This window comes from Corvus cornix, chromosome 1A, assembly GCF_000738735.6.
Source record: "Corvus cornix cornix isolate S_Up_H32 chromosome 1A, ASM73873v5, whole genome shotgun sequence".
NCBI lineage: Eukaryota > Metazoa > Chordata > Aves > Passeriformes > Corvidae > Corvus > Corvus cornix.
The window spans coordinates 3,173,056-3,192,063 of record NC_047057.1 but is presented as its reverse complement, the minus strand read 5'-3'; the positions used below and the strand labels follow the sequence as shown (position 1 = coordinate 3,192,063).

Genomic DNA, 19,008 nt, shown 5'->3' with positions numbered 1-19,008 from the left:
AAATGATTTTTCCTTCTCTGAGTGACTATTTAATGGACTTTTTTTCTTGTTTTTCACTTATCTCAACCAGCTAGAACTGAAACCTCAAGGGCGAATGCTGATGAATGCAAGATACTTCCTGGAAATAAGTGGCAAGTGATTGTGTTTGTTAATTTATAGCTGTGATTTCTGGGCTGTGGGGAAGATGTGGTGTCTTCACTAAAAGCAGTGCCTATGTTATTACTGACTGATCCATAACAACAGACATAACTATTTGAAACAAAAACTCCAGAAAAGTCATTTTTATTGTGTGGTGGGGATGAAGACTGACTATTCTTCTGTGATTTGCAAGGCCGAGTTTTGGCTGGTTTACCACTAAATGGCAGATATTCCCATTATGCTAAACAAGACAGAACAGATACATAAGAAGCTGGCTTCCTCTGAAATCACTGTACTTTATGTACTACAAGAAATACACTGAGGAGCTGGAGTGAGTCCAGGGAAGGGAACAGAGCTGGGAAGGGGCTGGAGTGGCTGAGGGAGCTGGGAAAGGGGCTCAGCCTGGAGCAAAGGAGGCTCCGGGGGGACCTTGTGGCTCTGCACAAGTCCCTGACAGGAGGGGGCAGCCGGGGGGGGTCCGGGCTCTGCTCCCAGGGAACAGGGACAGGAGAGAGGGAATGGCCTCAGGCTGGGCCAGGGGAGGCTCAGGGTGGATATTAGGGAAAATTTCTCATGGAAAGGGCTGCATTTTGCTTTGTTGAAGAAATGGATTGAATCCAAATGCTTGCTCTTATTCTCCCATTTTCATTGCCAAAATTCTCATACCCTCAGGTGGAGGGTGAAGCTGTGAGGTGCAGATATCTGGAAGGATCTTCCATTTAGAGAAACAGAGAAGCACTGAAAGCAGCCATGGCCATGCTGATATTTTCTGAACCGTCCCTCCCTTTAATATAGACTGGACTGCTGTTGTCTACTTGTGTGTTATAAGGTGTCAGAGAGGCCAAAGTATGGAAAATTCAAGTTGTGCTTCTATTGCAAATACCGAGATCAGCATCAGATCACACAGAGGGCCAGTTGCCACAGATTACTTTTGTGACTTGCTGTGCAATGCAGGAGTGAAACAAAGCAGAGATTGATTTCCTGTGTGAATCTCAGATTTGTAGGCACAAGCGTGTCTAGAAGTGCAGGAGTTCATGTGAAGTCAGAAGTGGTTTGTTTGCTGTTCCAAAAAGCTTAAAGGTGAGCTGTGAATAACAGCAAGGGCACAGCAAACAGCAAAGCAAGTGTTGGCATGGGAAAATAACAGGAAGAATATCCTAGAGACCTCAATATCTGCTTATTGACACACATGTATATGGACACAGAAAGGATTCTGTTAAATACCCATATATATATGTATGTATACACGTGTGTTTGTGTCCACATATCAGTAATTATTAATTTTTATGTAATTTCACCTTTTTTAGGCATGCTTCTTCGGTGCCATACAAAGTTAAAGTTTAATGTTTAAACTATCTCTCCTTGGGAAATTTTTGTTCTACATTTCAAAAACAGCACTATGAATAGCCAAGAGAGCTCAGAGTCCCAAGTCTAAAGACATTTTAGTGTAGGAATGGTGGATAAAAACCATCCAAATGAGACTTGTGTGGGTTTCATAACATTATATTTCTTTAAGTAGTCATTCCCATGAGTGAATCATCAGCTTCAGTCACGTAGTGTTTGGGCAACTGCATTTTTTCAAGGCACCTGATCAGGACAGGGTATGCTTAAATATCTTTCCTCTCCTACCAGATGCAAAGGACCTGGCTGACTGTGAGACTGAAGGCTTCTTCTCCTTGCACCAGCGCAGGGGAGCCATCAAACAGGCCAAAATCCACAATGTCAAGTGTCACGAGTTCACAGCCACCTTCTTTCCACAACCCACCTTCTGCTCTGTGTGTCACGAGTTTGTATGGTAAATGAAAATGGATCCATGCTGCTTCTCCTTTTAACCCTAGGAACCAGTTCTAGTGTCAGTGTGGCACTTGGGAACATGGTTTAGTGTTGGACTTGGCAGATCTGGGTTAATGGTTGGACTTGATTTTTTCCAACCTAAAGATTCTGTAATTCCCTGATGAATATCTGTGCTCCTGCTGTAGGACCCCTGACACCTTATGTGCAGAGTTATTGCACCAATTCAAGGATGTGGTTTGCAGCTGTAATTCCAACTGTGAAAATTCCCATCATTTTTTAATTTATTATTTACAAGTATTTTTGGGTTTGGCCAAATGCACAGGCATTTCTCATCGGTCCAGTTTGCTGTTTGGATATTGTGAAACTCAGAATGTGAATGTGTGCTGAAAAGGCTGTGAGAACAGAGAATCACTCCACCATTAGACTGAATGAAGATAATGAAATTAAATAAGCTCTGCAAAGAACGATAAAAAGCAGAGCAATTTTATTCTCTTTCCTTAGTAAATGCTGATCTCCTTTCTTCTGCTGAGGCATTCAGACAACTCAGAATTAACCACTTCTCTGTTTATTTCAGGGGTCTGAATAAACAAGGCTATCAATGCAGACGTAAGAAACTTTTTTTTATTTTCTTATTGTCATTATTTACTTAATCTTTTCTTAAGGAATTTCTTTATTAACATCCTGACACCTTTACTGTTGCAGAATGTAACGCTGCCATTCATAAGAAGTGCATTGATAAAGTAATAGCCAAGTGTACAGGATCAGCAATCAATAGCAGGGAAACAATGGTAGGTGCTATTACTATTACTATTATTATTATTACTATTGTTATTGTTATTATTAATTATTATTCTCTTTTTTAGAAATATTCAGTGCCACTCAGATCTCTCCTACATCACTGCAAAGCAACTTCTGATGAAGCAAAAGGTCCTGCTGAACTAAGGACTTTGTGATCTGATCTGTGCCCTTTGCTTTTTATGTTCCCAGTGGTTTCATTACCTCCTACTTAAGAATTAATCAAATGCAGCTGCAGAATAAGCAGTTGCTGAATCAGAATTGACATTTTTCTAATGCATAAAGTATAACTCAGAAGGAAGTCATGGACATGAGGTGGAGATTTTCTGGAGAAAACTCTTCCCTATCCAATGTCAGGCCAGATATCAGGCTGAATTTTCAGATTCGTGCTGGAACGTCCCATTCTGTGTTATCTGAAGCAGTCAGTGGGAGGTCTGACATCTCCACTATTATTTGCTTTATTTTTCTCATATCAGTTTATTCTAAACTTTGCTTTTTGGTAGGCAAAACCAGAACTTAAATTCCTGATAGTACTATTCTGTTTCCCTTGTGTCCTACAACTTCTGTTTACTCTCAGTCCCACCCTGGCTCCTGTTGTCCTTCTACTACTTTTAAGAGATGAGATTCCTCTCACTTCTCTTCTGACATCTCCAGGGTAGATGTAACCAACTTTGTCATCACCTTTCGTACTAAAAGAATTAAAACAGGCTCTTCCAAGGAGTGATTCATGATAACAAGTGTACCCATCCTTTGCAAGATGAGGTGAATAATTTTTAAAAGTACCAATGTTTTCCCAGTGAGTGTTAGGGGAGCCTGAGTATGGAAATGAGGCACAAGCAGTTCTTTGGTCAAGGCCAGGGATGAAATGACCCGATTCCGTCTGAATTGCAGTTATTATGTATCAAAATTTGGGTTTGTGTGCCTGATAGACAGTTTCTGCTTGGCAGTCATACCCAAGGAAAAGAGGGCAGTACACAACCCAGCTTCTGTAGTACACGTTTGGTTTTCCATGCGGAGCTGAGGTGGGAATGACGAGTGGATTTTCAGCCTGGCTTTTGTCTTGCAGTTCCACAAGGAGAGGTTCAAGATTGACATGCCCCACCGCTTCAAGGTCTACAACTACAAGAGCCCCACCTTCTGTGAGCACTGTGGCACTCTCCTCTGGGGCCTGGCACGGCAGGGGCTGAAGTGTGATGGTGAGTCCCTGGTAAAGGTGGCACCAGCTGAGCACAGGAGGGGTCACTGTCTTTGGAGGGTGGCAGTCTGAAAATCCAAATCTCAATCTCATTTATCACCCTTCTTTGCAAAGCCAGTATAAGATGGCATCCAGGAGGGTGAAGGAATGGTCTACAGGACTATCCTTCAATGAAAATCATTCTTCAAGAATGAGGACAACTGTCCATGTACAGAGAGATATTTGATCCAGAAGGAGGATGAGTTGCTTTCCAAAGAGGCAAAGAACATCACAGTGACAATGTTATCTTCCCAAATCACCCCCAGTATCAATTTGCAAGCTCTATTTCCACTATCAGACCCAAGACACTTCACTGTCTTCCCAATCCTACACCAATGGGAGGATCCTGTTCTGTGATTACACTTTGAGTTAACAGACTGTAGAGTTTTGGTAGCCTGTACCTGCAAAGGCTGATGGATGCGGAAATGCAACCTCTGGCCAGAAGGAAATACAAAAATAGTCTCCACAGAGAACAAAAAAATGACCTGAATGCCATCTCAAGAGACATTTGAACTCTTTAAGTGGCTAAATTCTGCCCCTGGCCAACATCAGTGCATGTTCCTGCCCAACCCTTTACAGTCTTTGTTGTCCTGACACCTCCTGTTCTTTCTTTCAGCGTGTGGCATGAACGTCCACCACAAGTGCCAGACAAAAGTAGCAAATCTTTGTGGAGTTAACCAGAAACTAATGGCTGAAGCTCTGGCAATGATAGAGAGCACTCAGCAGGTAAATAGTTCAAGCATTTTGAAATGCTCGTCTCATAAGCAAAGACCTCTTCTAGATCTTGGCTTTTATGAGCCACACTCAAGAAGCCACAGTGTTGTTCATGAGCTTGGCACATGACTTTTGGCTCAAAAGTTTCCTGTTTTCTGTACCCCAGGCTCGCTGCCAGCGTGACAGTGAACAGATCTCCAGGGATGGACCTCTGGAAATTGGCTTCCCTGTTCCTGTGAAGGATGTGACACCACTTCAGGCCTTGCCAGCATCTACAACAGGAAAAAAAGGTAATTCCTCCTGGTGATATGGGGCAGCAGCTTTGTTGTTGTTTGGTTTGTGCGTGGTTAGTTGGAGGTGGCACAAGTGGGGAATTTATTTTCTAGTGAATTGTTCATGAAAGCCCCCCAGCCAAGAGCAAGACAGACCCTTTCTGATCCCAGGATATCCGTGACTCTTCCCAGCCACATCCCTTGGACATGGCAGAGACCCTGGATCCCAGCCTGGTTCCTTCTCTAGAGACCTACACTTCCCCCATGCCATCCCAGCCTCTGGTGACATGATACACCAACCACCACTCCTTCAGTCGACCCCTGAAAACTCCTCTGACCTTGTGCTTGAGCACATCTCATCCCTCCACCAGCAATAATGTGCTTATGCCGTGCTTGGGCCTCATAGATTTAAAAATCTGAGTACTTTACAGAGAAACCAAGCTCTAAATGGGATAGTTGGAATCCTTCTGATCGCCATGGCCAATTCTCTTCCTGATTTCATATTTTTGGGTGGAAGTTGACTTTCAGTAGCTTTGAAAACCATTGGTAGATCCCCACTTCACTCACCCAGGAGCTGATCCAGGTGTCACAGCTGTCTATGCTACAAGAACAAATGTTTAGGAGGGTAAATGAGAGCCTGTGCCCTTTGGCCCCCAAGGAGAAATGAATGATGTCCCCATCTGTGCTTATTTTTGTTCTGTCCTACAAGTAGAACTGGCTATGCTGATGTGAATCAGTAAAGCCCCAGCTGGTTTCACATCTGTTTCACATGTGGGTCTGTTTGTCTGCTGAGTAGTGTTCTTGCAGTTCATGCTTTTAGAACAGCTACAGCAATGGGATAAATCCAGCAAGGGACAAAATCTCTTACAAGTTCTTATAAATCCAGTTAGTAGAGTATTGAAAAAACTCTGAGTGATTCCACTCCAGGCTGGCTGGAATGGTTGATCTGGACTGCTTCACATCCAGAGCAGGAACACAACATGAAAATACCATCCCACCTTTTCATGTGGCTTTGCCTAGGGTTTTGAAAAGAAAGACCTTGAAAAAATTGAACCATATCATAATGGCAAGCAGCAAGAAGGGCTGGAGAAGACAGGTGGCCAGAAATTAAGGGTTTGGTGCCACAAAACAGAAAGAGAGATGAAGGGGTTTGTAAAATGGTTTCTAAACAAGAAAAAAAGTCACTGAAGAAGATGGAATTTCCACTGGAGTAAAGTCTTCTCTGGAGAGAAAGCAATGTGGGAGCAGAGCCAATCTACTTAGACATGGCCACCATGCTTCTATTTGTTTGAAATACCCTTTTAAACCTCTAAACACAATACCTGTGAGTGTTCTGGGGATTTTCTGCTCCTGACCAGGAGTTTATTTGAGTGCTTTGATGCGTGTTGCAGAGCCACAAGGCATCTCCTGGGAGACTCCGGTGGAGGGCACGGTGAAGGGGGGGTCTCTCATAGAGTCTGACTTGGGAGAAGAGTCCCAGGAACAGCAAGAGCACCAAGTGCAGTTAAAACTGACCATCGAAGACTTTGTCCTACACAAGATGCTGGGGAAGGGCAGTTTTGGCAAGGTAAGTGTTGGGACTCAGACACCTCTGTGTGCATTTGCATGTTGCTTTGTGTGGCACTAAATAACATGTGGTTTGAAGAGACACGTGGGAGAAAACATGGAACCATTTAAGCTGGAAAAGACCTCTAAGGTTACTGCATCCACCTGCTAACCCAGAACTGCCAAGGCCATCACTAAACCATGTCCCCACTTGCCACATCTGCATGTTTTTTGAACACTTTCAGGGATGGTGACTCTACCAGTCTCCTAGGCAGCTTCTTCCAATGCCTGACCACTCTTTCAGTGAAGAATCTTTTTCTAATATCCCATCTCAACCTCCCCTGGAACAACTTGAGGTTGTTTCCTCTTGTCCTGTTGTTTGTTCCCTTGGAGCAGAGCCTGACCCCTACCTGGCTGTCCCCTCCTGTCAGGGAGTTGTGCAGAGCCACAACGTCCCCCCTGAGCCTCCTTTTCCCCAGGCCGAGCCCTCCCACCTTCCTTAGCCCCTCCTGGTGCTCCAGCCCCTTCCCCAGCTCTGTTCTCTTCCCTGGACACTCACCAGCCCCTCAATGTCTTTTTTTAGTGATGGACCCAAAACTGAATACAGGATTTGAGGTGTGGCCTCACCAGTGCCCAGTACAGGTCACTGCCCTGGCCCTGCTGCCAGGGCTGTGATGGCTGATAAATCTCCAAGTTTTCAAAGAATCCTTGCTCTGGCATGGCTGAATCCTGAACTTCATCTTCTCCTTGCCTTGTCCTTCTCTCTGTCCCATTAGTTGCTGTCTCATGACTGCCCATGAGAGGACAGGAATGCCCCAGATAGGGCTTCAACTTCCCCTTCTCCACAGGTTGATGGGTCCTGGGCCTCCACAGAGAGCTGGTGGGACAGGTCTCTGTGCTGTCCCTCTTCATAGGGAGGTGGAAGCATGAGCTGAGAAGCTGAGTGTGGATCACCTCTGCTCTCCAGAGCAGCAGGTCCCCAGCTGGGAACAGGAACTTCTCTTTCCCAGCTCTGATCTGTGCTGGAGCATGAAGCAAATTTTGCAACAGCCAAGAATTTGTGCTTTTGAAACAAGAACCACCTGTTTTCAGTGGATTAATTAATCCTGATGATCTGTGGATTGTTTCTCCTCATTGCAGATCCACTTGCACTTCCCCTGGAAGGGGACTCATATTACTCAGTGCCAGCACAAAGCTGCATGAAGGAATTTCAGAGGGACTCACCATTGTATTTTCACAGCCAATAAGGAGGATTATCATTATGGATCACACTGCTCACATCCCACATCTTTCCAAGGGGGAAACTGTGCCTTGACAAAGGGCTGCTTTTTGCCTGCTAAATGATCTGGAGCAATTGCTGCAGCCAGTTCTTAAAGTGGTCAAAAATTTTGCTGTGTTCATTTTTCATGAAAATCATAGTCATAGAATGGTTTGTCTTGGAAGGGACCTTAAAGATCACCTAGTTCCAACTCAGGGATATTTTCCACTAGAAAGTGTTGTGTCTACCTGTCATGTCCACAGTTTGCATGGGAACCAGAGCTGAGGCATCTCATGCTAAGCCAGAATACCCCAAAACCCACATTCCAGATCCTGGACTCAAGTGCATAGATATCACAGAAACATTTTTATTGGAAGGAAGGGACCTCTGGAGGTCTTCTAATCTAAACCATTCCTCAAAATAGGTCTAATGTGATGAGGTTGCTCAGGTGTTTGAATGGCTCCACTGAAGCAGATTCTGTGCCTTATTTTAGCCCTCATGCTGACATGGATTCTCCAAGCCTGCAAGCTTCTACATCTCTCTGAAGTGCACACTGCGGGTGTGGAGAGGATGGGGCATCTTGTGTCTTTCTGCAACAAAAAGTCACCCACAAGCTTCCTGTGTTGGTGTCACTCCTGGAGCCCTCATTTGCTTGGAGCGAGATTCACTTCCCCACAGAGGGGACAGGGTGTGCAGATCTCAGTGCCTGAGGGGTCTCTCCAGCTCTGCGTGGTCCTGGGAGGTTGGGAGCCAGATCCATGAGGATGTGTCCCACCACCACCTCTGCATGGGGTCTGGCATTGCCTACCTGCTCCTTGGAAGTCACGGCACAGGTCACAAATGTAGCACATTCCCCAGTTTCCCCAGGAGAGCAGTGCCCAGCACAAAAACAAGAGTAAAAAGGGTGCCTGCAGCATCAGCACAGTGAGCATTTCTGGTCATTCAGTGCAGAGACAGAGGGAGGCTCTAGGCTCTACTCTCTGTCTGGTGCTACAAAATGAAATGCAGCAGTAGCCAAAAGGGTAAATAAAACTTTTGTCAGGGCTAAAACATGTCAGAGCTCACTCAGTAAATAGTGTCTGGTAAAGAACTTCAAAGACCTCTTTGATGAATCTTACACATTTAGTCAGTCTATAGAAACAGGGTCAACAGGCTGTTAGTGTGATGATCAGGACTGTCACTGCCTTCCAGCAGGGACTTCTTTGCTCTGTGGTCTCTACAAAACCTTTCTCTTCTGCTCCAGGCCTCATTTCCCCTGCCTATAAAAACAGACAGAGGTTGTAACTCCTCTGGGATGTGTTTTCCCATTCTCAGAGAAGAACTTCTGCAAAAGCATGGGGAACTCACCCTGTTTGCTCAGACCTGCTGACTGGGAGGAAGGAGAGAAAGGCATCTGATATAAAAACTGGTCTAACTACTGGTGGACATAATTTTCCAGCTGCTGAGGATCTGGTGCAGGGTATTTGCATTTCAAATGCTGACAAAGCAATATTCTGTGTTTTGTTATTTGAAGTTAGAAAACAGGAAATGTATCTCGGGAGCATTTGCATGAGGATGGTTTCTGTTATCAGAGGTGTTGGCTCTCTGGCTTGTCCTGTCCATCTGGGCATGTAGGACCCTCCTCCTGCAATTGCCAAGAACTTCTCATCCTTCCCCAGGGCTCAACTTCAGAAAACTATTCTGGGTGTGGGGAGCAAACTCAAAGCCTACAAAGTCTTTAATGGCAGAATGGGGCCTTAGACATTAAGGTTTTTAAAGTGTACCCCAGTGAATTCCCAGGAGCTCAGCTCCCACCCTCACATGGCTGTTCTCAGAGGAGATAATCCCTCTTTCTGAGCAGCTGTTTCCACCTTAGGTGTTCCTGGCCGAGCTGAAGAGCACAGACCAGTATTTTGCTGTGAAAGCCCTGAAGAAGGACGTGGTGCTGATGGATGATGATGTTGAGTGTACGATGGTGGAGAAGAGAGTCCTCTCCTTGGCTTGGGAACACCCATTCCTGACTCATGTCTTCTGCACGTTCCAGACCAAGGTAAGACAAGGATATTCCACTTTCTTCCACAGTCTGAGAATGCTTTACTGAAATACGGATGCTTGGTGAAGGGCTTCAGCCTTCTGGGGTGTACTTTGGACAGGAAGTGGTGCCAAGGGAAGGTTAAGCACTTGGGAAGTGGCTCTAGAAATTTAATCTGCTTTCTCCACATTAATCTGGAGGTGGGATGGTGTATTTGAGTATTATGGCATCCCAGGCTCATTGAGGTAAAATCTGCTCTTAAAATCTGCATCCTGGTACCCTGGGCCAAGGATGTGCAAAGGCTACACCTGCAGCCAGGGTAAGGATGTGCCCACACTGATGTGTTATCTGAACCTCTCAGACCATGAAGCATTGTGCTGCAGCTAGCCTGGATCAAAGCCAGCTTGAGAATCTCTGGGTTTGGAGGACAAACATGCTATCACTCACTTCTTTGCCCCCAGTTACTGTTAAATGGCATCAGGCACTGGTGGTTCTGCAGTTCAGAGGGGCAGCATCACCTGAAATCTCATTTGTGACTCCAAATCAAAACTGAAGTGACATTTAAGTAATACACATATTTTCATGGCCCTACATGCCAACATCCACCAGCTGCTTAGCTTTCCAGAGCTTTTCCTACAGCCACAACCATTAGTCTTAACACCAAAGAACACACAAGGTGTAGAAAGAAACAATGGAAGTTTGAGAGTTTGTCTCATCTGTCCAACCTACTCAAACAACTCCTGAGAGATGATTGATATCTCTTATCTCCAATTCAGAGCAGCACTGCCTTGTGGATGCTTGTTCAGGGCTTTTTTTAGGATGCTCCCAGTCCCTGCTCAGCCTCAGGATTTAGTGGCACAAGCCACTGCTCAGTGTGAAGTAAGGACCTGCTCAGTGAGAGACTCTTGTGCAGGGTCAGGAGAAACAAATATAACCCCTGTGGTATATCCCAATCATCTGTGGGATATGGCACCTGTTTAAAGATAGGTTAAATTTACACCAGGGAACATCTGGGAGCTGCCTTAGGTGAGGTGACACTGAGCCCAGGCATTCATGTTTAACTCCTTTGGTACTGACAGTGAGGATAGTGTGTCCTGGGAATGGATCCTTGACTGGCAAGGAAAGGAATTAACTCCCTACTTGAGAGCAGCTGGTTTTCAGAGAAAAATACAAATGCCGCAACTCCAAAAGCAAAGACAATCAAGATTTAATTGAAGAGATAAAACGCTCACAGTAGTCACAGCTCTATGAGGGGGCCTTTACTCCAGGGAATGCTGCGTGTATCTCCAGAGGGATGCTGACTGAGGCCAGCAGCTGAACCATGCTGTCTGTGCTCCAGCCTGGTCCAGCCTGGTCTGGAAGCTGTAGGTCAGGTTCAGGATGGACACAGCAGGGACACTCTGCAGCTCTGGGTTCAGGCAGTGCAGGCCTGCAAGTGTCCACTTCCCTTATGAGACCATGGCAAAAAGAGGAGAGACCAAATGGAGTCGTGTCAGGATCCAGGTGGGGTTTACTGACCGTTTAAGGGTGTGCTTCCAGCCTGGAAGCCATGGAAAACCTGAAGGATGGAAAAGCAATGAGTGACTGAAAAATTCATAGTGCCAGGCTCAAAAACCCTGTCAATTTATTTCTACACTTACGGGCAGCAGCACAGGATTGCCATCCTGTCATGGAGAAAGAATCTCCATCCATCTCATCCCAAGCCCTCACTGCCACTTAAAGCTGTGTGATCTCCCCATCTTTCCCCCAAGTTCACAAAAAGAGTAGCCGGAATGGGGCTGCCAAGACCAAAGCTGCTCTGGGCTCTGATTGATTTTCAGCTCCTGTTTTTTCTCCTCTGACCTTTGCAAGCCAGCAGCGATCACTCAATGCATGAAAGCCACCCAGAGCAGGGGGGCTGTGAGAAGCCTTGGATGGTCTTTCGTGGCTCAAAGGACAGCGTGGTTCAGTCAGAATGTCTTCTGTAGCAATCATTTTAGGATCATGGAATAGTTTGGGTTGGAAGGGACCTTAAAGATCATCTATTTCCAACCCCCCTGCCATGGGCAGACGCCACAGCACCGCTGTGTAGAGTCCCTCTATGGATTTTATTATTGAAAATATGACATTTTTTTGTTTTTTTAAAGTTTCACTGGATAGACAAGTAGGTTCAAACAGAAACATATGTGCCAATGCCTTTCTGAATCCTTCATGCTTTGGCTTACCTGAGCTGCTCCAGGTGCTGAGTGTCTCTGCAAAGGACAGTAAAAACAGGAATATTCCTACACCAAAACAAGGACCTCAGTAGTCCACATGTTTCCAGAAGGGGAAAACAAAAAAAGCCCTGTAATCTGTTGACAGTTGCCTGAGCTCTGGGATGAGATTCTTCCTCACCTCCACCCAGGTAATGAGTGCTCAGTTGTGTAAAGCTGGACAGGTTTTAATTGGTACCAGGCACTTAAAGCTTCTCTTCACTCCTGTGGGGTCTGAATGATCAGTGTTTTCAAAACTCAGAATACCTTTCTTGTTTTACTGCATGAGAATAAATGCAAGCCCATGGTGTTTGGTTTTTTTTTGTCTAATCTCTTTTTGAATTTGACTGTTTTATTTTACTGAAGTCATCTCTGTATCCAGATACTCAGCTGACACAATTACATAGTGTGAATTTTAACAACAAGCTCAGAGAAATATTCTGCTGCATTAGATTTGAAGGGATGCTGTTATGTTAAAGAGGAGGAAAAACATGTTTATAATTCTGTGAGATCCTAAAATCAGTAATGCCCAAACAGTGACTAGCACCCCAGTGCTTATGTTTTATTCTTTTTTGCATTTCACTGATCTTCTGCCATAAAAATAGGCTTTCCCTTTCTGAAAGTCACTTTTATTTCTAACTGCTTCTTTACATCATTGACCAAGTTTTATTAACACCCTTTACCTAAATGCAAATTAAATCTTGAGGCATTTTGACTTGTAGCACAAAATAGCACCAGAGGAGACTATCTCAGCCCAAAAGAGAAGTAATTGTTACTGCAGTTTAAAAGAAAATATTACAGAAATGTTTATTTTCTGCTTTACTGTTGTATTGTATGTTTTCTCCTGATGGTGAGCCCTTTTCACATGCTCTGTTACCTTCATGGGCTTAATACTGACTGAAAAATCTCATACACTGGCAGGAAGGAGAAAAGAATTGTAAAACGGGAGTGTGGTCCTAATTTGAAAATTCTCAGGCTCTGTTTTCCATGAGTATTTTCAGATTTCTCATCAAAATATCTCCTCAGAGGTTACTTCAGTTCCTGAAATAATTTTTTTTTTCCAAGTGCAATTTCAGGTTTTTTCTCTCTCTGACTGGCTGTTGAGGGGCAGGGCTGATTTCTTTGCCCTGGACTGGAGCATGGGGTTGGCACATGGGCATTTCACACCTTTAGGATGCTCAGCTCTACTGCCTGTTTGTGCCATGGACCTACTGAACACCCCTAGCTCCATTCTCCCCCTTTTTTGGGGGTGATACATCAGCTTGAAAACATCTGTCCATCCTCATAATATTTTGAGCTTGGAAAAAATCTGATTCAAGGCCAAATTTGAACCAGCTGATGGGAAAGTTGAGGAAAGCTTTGAGGATTTTGCCTCTTGCAGCCAACAGGCAGGAAAACTGGCAAAGCCTTGTTCAATCCTGGCCAAAATTTCAACGTGGTTTAGCAGAAATAGCAGCATCTCAGCAGAGCTTTGGGATTTCTACAAGGTTGTGCCAGAGAAGGTGTGAGCAGATGTAATTATAATATCAAGTATATGAAGTTTTTGCAAGACTCTTCTAGATGGTGTCAGCCCATGTGGTGTGAACAGGGGAAAGGCATTGGCCAGGAAAACAGGAGGACAGCTCACAACTGGATTGGGGTTTTTTAAGTGATAGATGATTGCCATATTCAATGCACATATTGTCATTGCCTTCCCATTGTCCAGCCTGAGGAAAATCAGCCCAAAATGCATTCAGCTTTGCCTGAGATTTCTAAAAATCTGCAGTCTAGCTGCACTTTATCCTGAAAAAAAAAAACCATTTCTTAAAATGAAAACATTAAAATTTTTTGCCTGTTTTTCAGCTGCTAAAATATTTATGTTTCACGAACTTGTCTATTTTTTGTTTAGTTTTTGGTCTGGTGATTTTTATTTTATTTTTAATCCACAAACCTTCAGACAAATCTTTTTCTAGACTTGAGAAAATTAGTCCCTCTCCAAGATTGTGTTGGACTCTGATAGGGAAAACCACTTCCTCTTGCAAGACATGGGCTGATAGTACCTCAGTTTATCAGTGAGTGATGGACTCCATCTGCTCTGAGTGTGAGCAAAGGTCTTGGGATCTTAGAGCTTGACTGGAAGGAGCTATTGCCAGCCAAGTCTGCACCTTTATCTCTGCATATGTGTTTTATTTCTGTGTATAAATATATTGCCATGCTTTGTACCAAGCAGATGGGCACACCATGCTGAGCATCCCAAATGAGCATCTTAACATGCAGTTAAAAATGCTGACAGTGGAAAGATTAGAATGAGGAATAAATAGTGAGATCAGGGGCTGGACAGGATTATTGGGCAGCTGTAAGAAATGCTGCCATCTCCAGAAGATAGGCAGATATTACACAAGAGGGGGGAAAAAAGTCTTTAAACCAGAGAACAAAATTAAACCTGTGATTGCTCTGGTGCAAATTCCAGTGCAGGTGAACGCCTGTAGTCACCTCCTAGCAAGGAGTAACCCTGTGTTAACTGTTCCTCATGGCAGTAGACACAGTGAGGACTGCATTGCCCTCTTTCCTACTGGATGGGATGCTCTGATGGGATTGCAACACTGAGTGATGTGGTGAAAAAGGCTGAGATGCTTTTGGCTGTCAACTATCTCATGAAATAAAGTAGATCCGAAGTGTGGATCAGCACCCAGACTGTGCTGAGCTGCATGAAAAGGTGAGACAAGAGTCAGCTGCAGGAATTGGATCAGGTCCAGCCTTTCTCTTTTGGCCAGGGACAGCATAATTCAGCGGGAATGCAGCAGGATTAGGTCACTTAATCTGGAGCCTTCTCCACGTGGAGCCATTCGTTAGGGTAACTGCTCTAAACACAGGTAAAGCCTGTCCTGCAGCATTAATTATTCTGACATTCATCCTCCTGGAAGCCCTGGGAAGAAGAATTTTTTCTTCTCAGTAAATGGTGTTAAATCGCCTATTTGTATGTATGCAAGCGCTTTCAAAATGCAAAGAAAACAAAATCTGAAAATCTCTGCAGAAAAGTGCTCTGGAGGGCTTCCAGCTGGTTAAAGGATTTTAAGAGCCTATTAAAGGATGTACCTTCAAAAGATCAATTTAAATGCTTTATACTCATTGTTTATAAAGTTGAAAGCATCTCTGATAGTGACTATTCATTCTCACAGCAGTCGAAGCAGAGCAGGAGCAGGTTGGTTTAACTCCATCCCTGCCGTGTCCTGGACAGGCAGAGGGAGCAGGTGGCTCTGTGGGGAGGAGTCAGCTCAGCGCAGGCACTGAGGGATTGAAAGGGCAGGAAATTGAGTTCTTGCAGTAATCCAGGCTTTCAGCACCTGGCAGGACTGGCTCGACTTGGGAACTGGGTTGTTTTGTGTGCAGGAACTGTGTTATTTTGTGCAGGACACACAGCTGCCGTGTCGGTGTGTTGTCCATCGTGTTGAAGGGCTCTGTCTGCTGTAGGAGCAGCACTTCACCCTCCCACAGGAGGGTTTGTCCTGTTCCCTGTGCTGCAATGGAGAAAGCCCCTGGAAGATGGCCTAGAAGTAGGGAATGGCTGATACATGGATGTTCTCAAGACAACCGGTTCCAGCTACGTCAGGAAGTGTTTGGACAACACTCTCCAGCACATGGTGTGATTCTCAGGGGTGCCCTGTGCAGGGCCAAGAGTTGGACTTTGATGATCCTTGTTGGTCCCTTCCAACTCAATTTTTCTATAATTTTATAACTACCCTGGTGCAGTAAGTGCCTTTTCAGTTCTTCTTGAGCTTTGTGGTTGTAAAAGGCTGTCCCGAGCTCTGCCATGAGACCAAACTATTTCTGTTCTGTCACGTGAGTCCGGAATCATGACCAGAAGTTTGTCTTGAGCATTTGCTCTCCAGGAATGCTCCCATGGGTGGTCAGCAAGTTGTCTGTCACCTGTCTGCAAGGCAGAGGGGCAGGGCACTCTTTCCAAGCCTCCTGCAGAGCTCTGTGAGTCTCACCACTGAGGAACAACATTCCTGCTTGTTTGCTTGACATCCACTGGCAGGACCATTGCAGGGGATAAGGGCATGGCAGAGTCTTGAGAATGAGAGAATCACAGAATGGTTTGGGTTAGAAGGGACCTTTAAAGGTCATCTAGTCCAACTGCCCTGCGGTGAGCAGGGACATTTTCAAGTAGATAACACCCCCTTAACCCCCCTTGCCTGGTCCAAGTGCTGACAGACTCCAGAGCCTCTCAGCAGCAGGCATGAGCCATCAGTTAACTTTCCCAGGACAAGAGGAAGTGAAGTTGGAGCCTGTCTGCAAGAACATTCTCTAACCCTTTGACCTCTAGCACTCTCTTGAATTTTTGGTGGTTTCTAGAATGGGTTTTGCCACTTCCCATTTTTAATGTGTTCTGTTGCTCTGTGGATCTCAGGTTTAGGAATCTGACTCCAGTAACTTGTTGCACTTTGCTTGCTTACACCTCACTACTTAAAATGACGTAGGGCTTATCTCAACCAATTTTCCTCCGCGAGCTATTCCAGACATCTGCACTTCTCAAGAAGCAAGAGGAGCTTCCAAACCCCTGAGGAGGAAGGCCAGAGTGATTCTGTCTGTCTTTTCAGTAGTGTTTATGTACCACTCTATAGCGCCTGATATATCATAAACTTCAGCACGAAACATGCCTAAGTAAAGTTTGTATTCTCCAGCTTCATAACTTAAGGCAGCTGAGCAACAGGGTTTGTATATTTGGATGTAAATTAATCTGAGGGGTTGTCCCACCTTTTCTTCCCTCCAGGATGCTGCCAAAGTCCCCAACTGGAAGTCAGAGTCCCTGGTTCAGTTAAACAGGTGCATCAGATGGTTGCTCAAATCCATGAGCAAGCAGAGTGTGACTGCTCATTCTGCTGAATAAACATGGATTTCAAGTTACAGTTAGAGATGTGTGATAAGGTGTAGCCAAAATCAGTGGACTTTATAGGGAGACTGAGAGATTTTCTCCTTCCCAGCCCACTAAAGCTGAGCCTGGCTCATTTCAAGACCCATGAGGTTTCTTCAGTCCCAGCAGGACACATGTGGTTGCGGGTGTGTTGCTGGCTAAACCCCATCACCTCCCTGTGTACCTTCCCAAAGGGCATCTGTTCAAGTATTTTCCTGAATGGGCTCCTGAGCTCACGTTGCTTCCAATATTTTTACATTTCTTCACTAAATTGCCCATCTTCCTTTGGCCTTTTTACTTGCTGGAACTCATTTACATGCACAGCCCCCTGCAGATGCAAGGACTTCAAACTGAGAACCTGAACCCATTTGTTTTAGTGATGGAATTTGTATTCTTTCCCCAGGAGGCCAGATCTGGCTTTGAGCTTGTTGGATGACAGGTGGGGTTTCCAGTGAGTCCATTTAAATAAGAGTGCTGTAATTAAGAGGATCTGGCTAAAGAAATTGCACAAATTAGAGCAGACAGCTGTTGTTTGAAAGGCACAAGCACTTTTGTGTTTTTTTTAACATAGACAGCTCTTGGCTTGCTGCCAGAGACACTTACATTAGATCTTATGGATAAAAAGTCTTCAACTGTTAAAAATATAAGTGAAAATAACTCTATTTCCCCCCCAGAAAAAATGTAATGGGAAATAGGCAACAGGGAAAGGAAGATATTCCTAAACTTTTTAGCACAGCCTAAAGATGACTGACTTCAGGTGTGTACAGAACAGAGAGAGGCTTTCGAAGGGAAAAAAATACTGCGCCCATTTTATTTTATTCCTTCATTTATGCACAGAAGGTGAGATTCCCAAAACAGAAGTTTAAACTGGGAGCATAACTCAGTGTTCAGATCCTCTTCCTCCAGAAAAAGGTGTCCTTTCTGCTTTGTGGAGACAATTCAGCATGGAAGGGATCAATCAATCAAACCAGCTTCTGCAGGCTTCTGGTGGTGAAGTTTTGGCTGATGAAGCTGTGAGAGAATCAGTGTCATGTACATGAGCAACCTGGTCTAGTGGGAGGTGTCCCTGCCCATGGTAGGAGGTTGGAACTGGGTGGTCTTTAAAGTCCCTTCCAACCCAAATCATACTGTGATCCCATGATTCTGTATCAAGGATTGGAAAGGAAACCTCAGTGATCTCTTCTGCTATTACAGAGAAAGATTCCATCATTTCTATGTACCATGAGGAGAGTTTTTCACTGCCCTGGTTGAACAGTTGATGGTTGCATGCAACCGGGGACAAGGACTGGACTTTTTTCCAGGCTTCTCTGACGTGCAAGTGCTCAGTGTGTATCCAGAAATATGATTAATTCATTACTTTTCCTACCAGCAAGTTACACAGAGCAGCTCTCAAGCTAAAATCAGGCATGTGCTTAAAACAAATTGCTGTGTCTGGCCAGTGTCTCTGATAACTTGTAAAGGTCAGGCCCATGTGCCTCCACGGAAGATGTGCAGGAATGCAGCTGACACCAGCTTGATGTCACACCACTGGATGGATAATGTACTGGAATGGGGACCAGAGGAGACTTACAATTGATTTTTGCCTTTTCCACTAGTCCCCCTGAGAAGCTTGTCCATCTGTCCTTCTGCTATACAGGCACTGTAGAGTTACTGACACCTTTCTGTGAGCCTGGAGCTCTGCTGGTAAAAATCCACAGCCCCAGCTGGCTATTAAGTGGCTCTGCAATATTTGCTAATGGTGTTTATACAAATCAGAGCAGGGAGGGTGGGTATGGGCTTAAGGAACCAAGAGGAGAAATGAGGAATCTAAAAAAGAAGCTGCTTTCTTTCCAAAACCCTCACAGTAATACTTTCATTCCTCTTTTTGGGTGCTTTCTGAGCAGTTTGATTTTTTTTTTTTAAATATATATAAACTTTTACCTTGCTCTTCACCTCCCCTTATCTATTCTCACTTTATCTCATTCTCTAGGAAAACCTGTTTTTTGTGATGGAATACCTCAATGGAGGAGACCTCATGTTCCATATCCAGAGCTGCCATAAGTTCGACCTTCCCAGAGCAACGTAAGATGTTTATCACTGCCTTTGGGCCTGCAGGGTGCACACGAGAGAGAAGCAAACTGGG

At 44.7% G+C, this 19,008-nt stretch overlaps 1 protein-coding gene across 1 annotated transcript in view; it reads left to right on the top strand.

Moving 5' to 3' along the window:
* Window positions 1-19,008, top strand: part of PRKCQ (protein kinase C theta) — a 54,551-nt gene that overhangs the window by 24,216 nt on the left and 11,327 nt on the right. Inside the window, exons 5-14 of the mRNA XM_039571440.1 lie at window positions 71-131; window positions 1,771-1,933; window positions 2,507-2,538; window positions 2,635-2,720; window positions 3,794-3,923; window positions 4,578-4,687; window positions 4,842-4,965; window positions 6,339-6,514; window positions 9,606-9,779; window positions 18,856-18,947. Of these exons, the coding sequence (XP_039427374.1) occupies window positions 71-131; window positions 1,771-1,933; window positions 2,507-2,538; window positions 2,635-2,720; window positions 3,794-3,923; window positions 4,578-4,687; window positions 4,842-4,965; window positions 6,339-6,514; window positions 9,606-9,779; window positions 18,856-18,947 (1,148 nt within the window). The remainder of the gene's footprint in view (window positions 1-70; window positions 132-1,770; window positions 1,934-2,506; window positions 2,539-2,634; window positions 2,721-3,793; window positions 3,924-4,577; window positions 4,688-4,841; window positions 4,966-6,338; window positions 6,515-9,605; window positions 9,780-18,855; window positions 18,948-19,008) is intronic.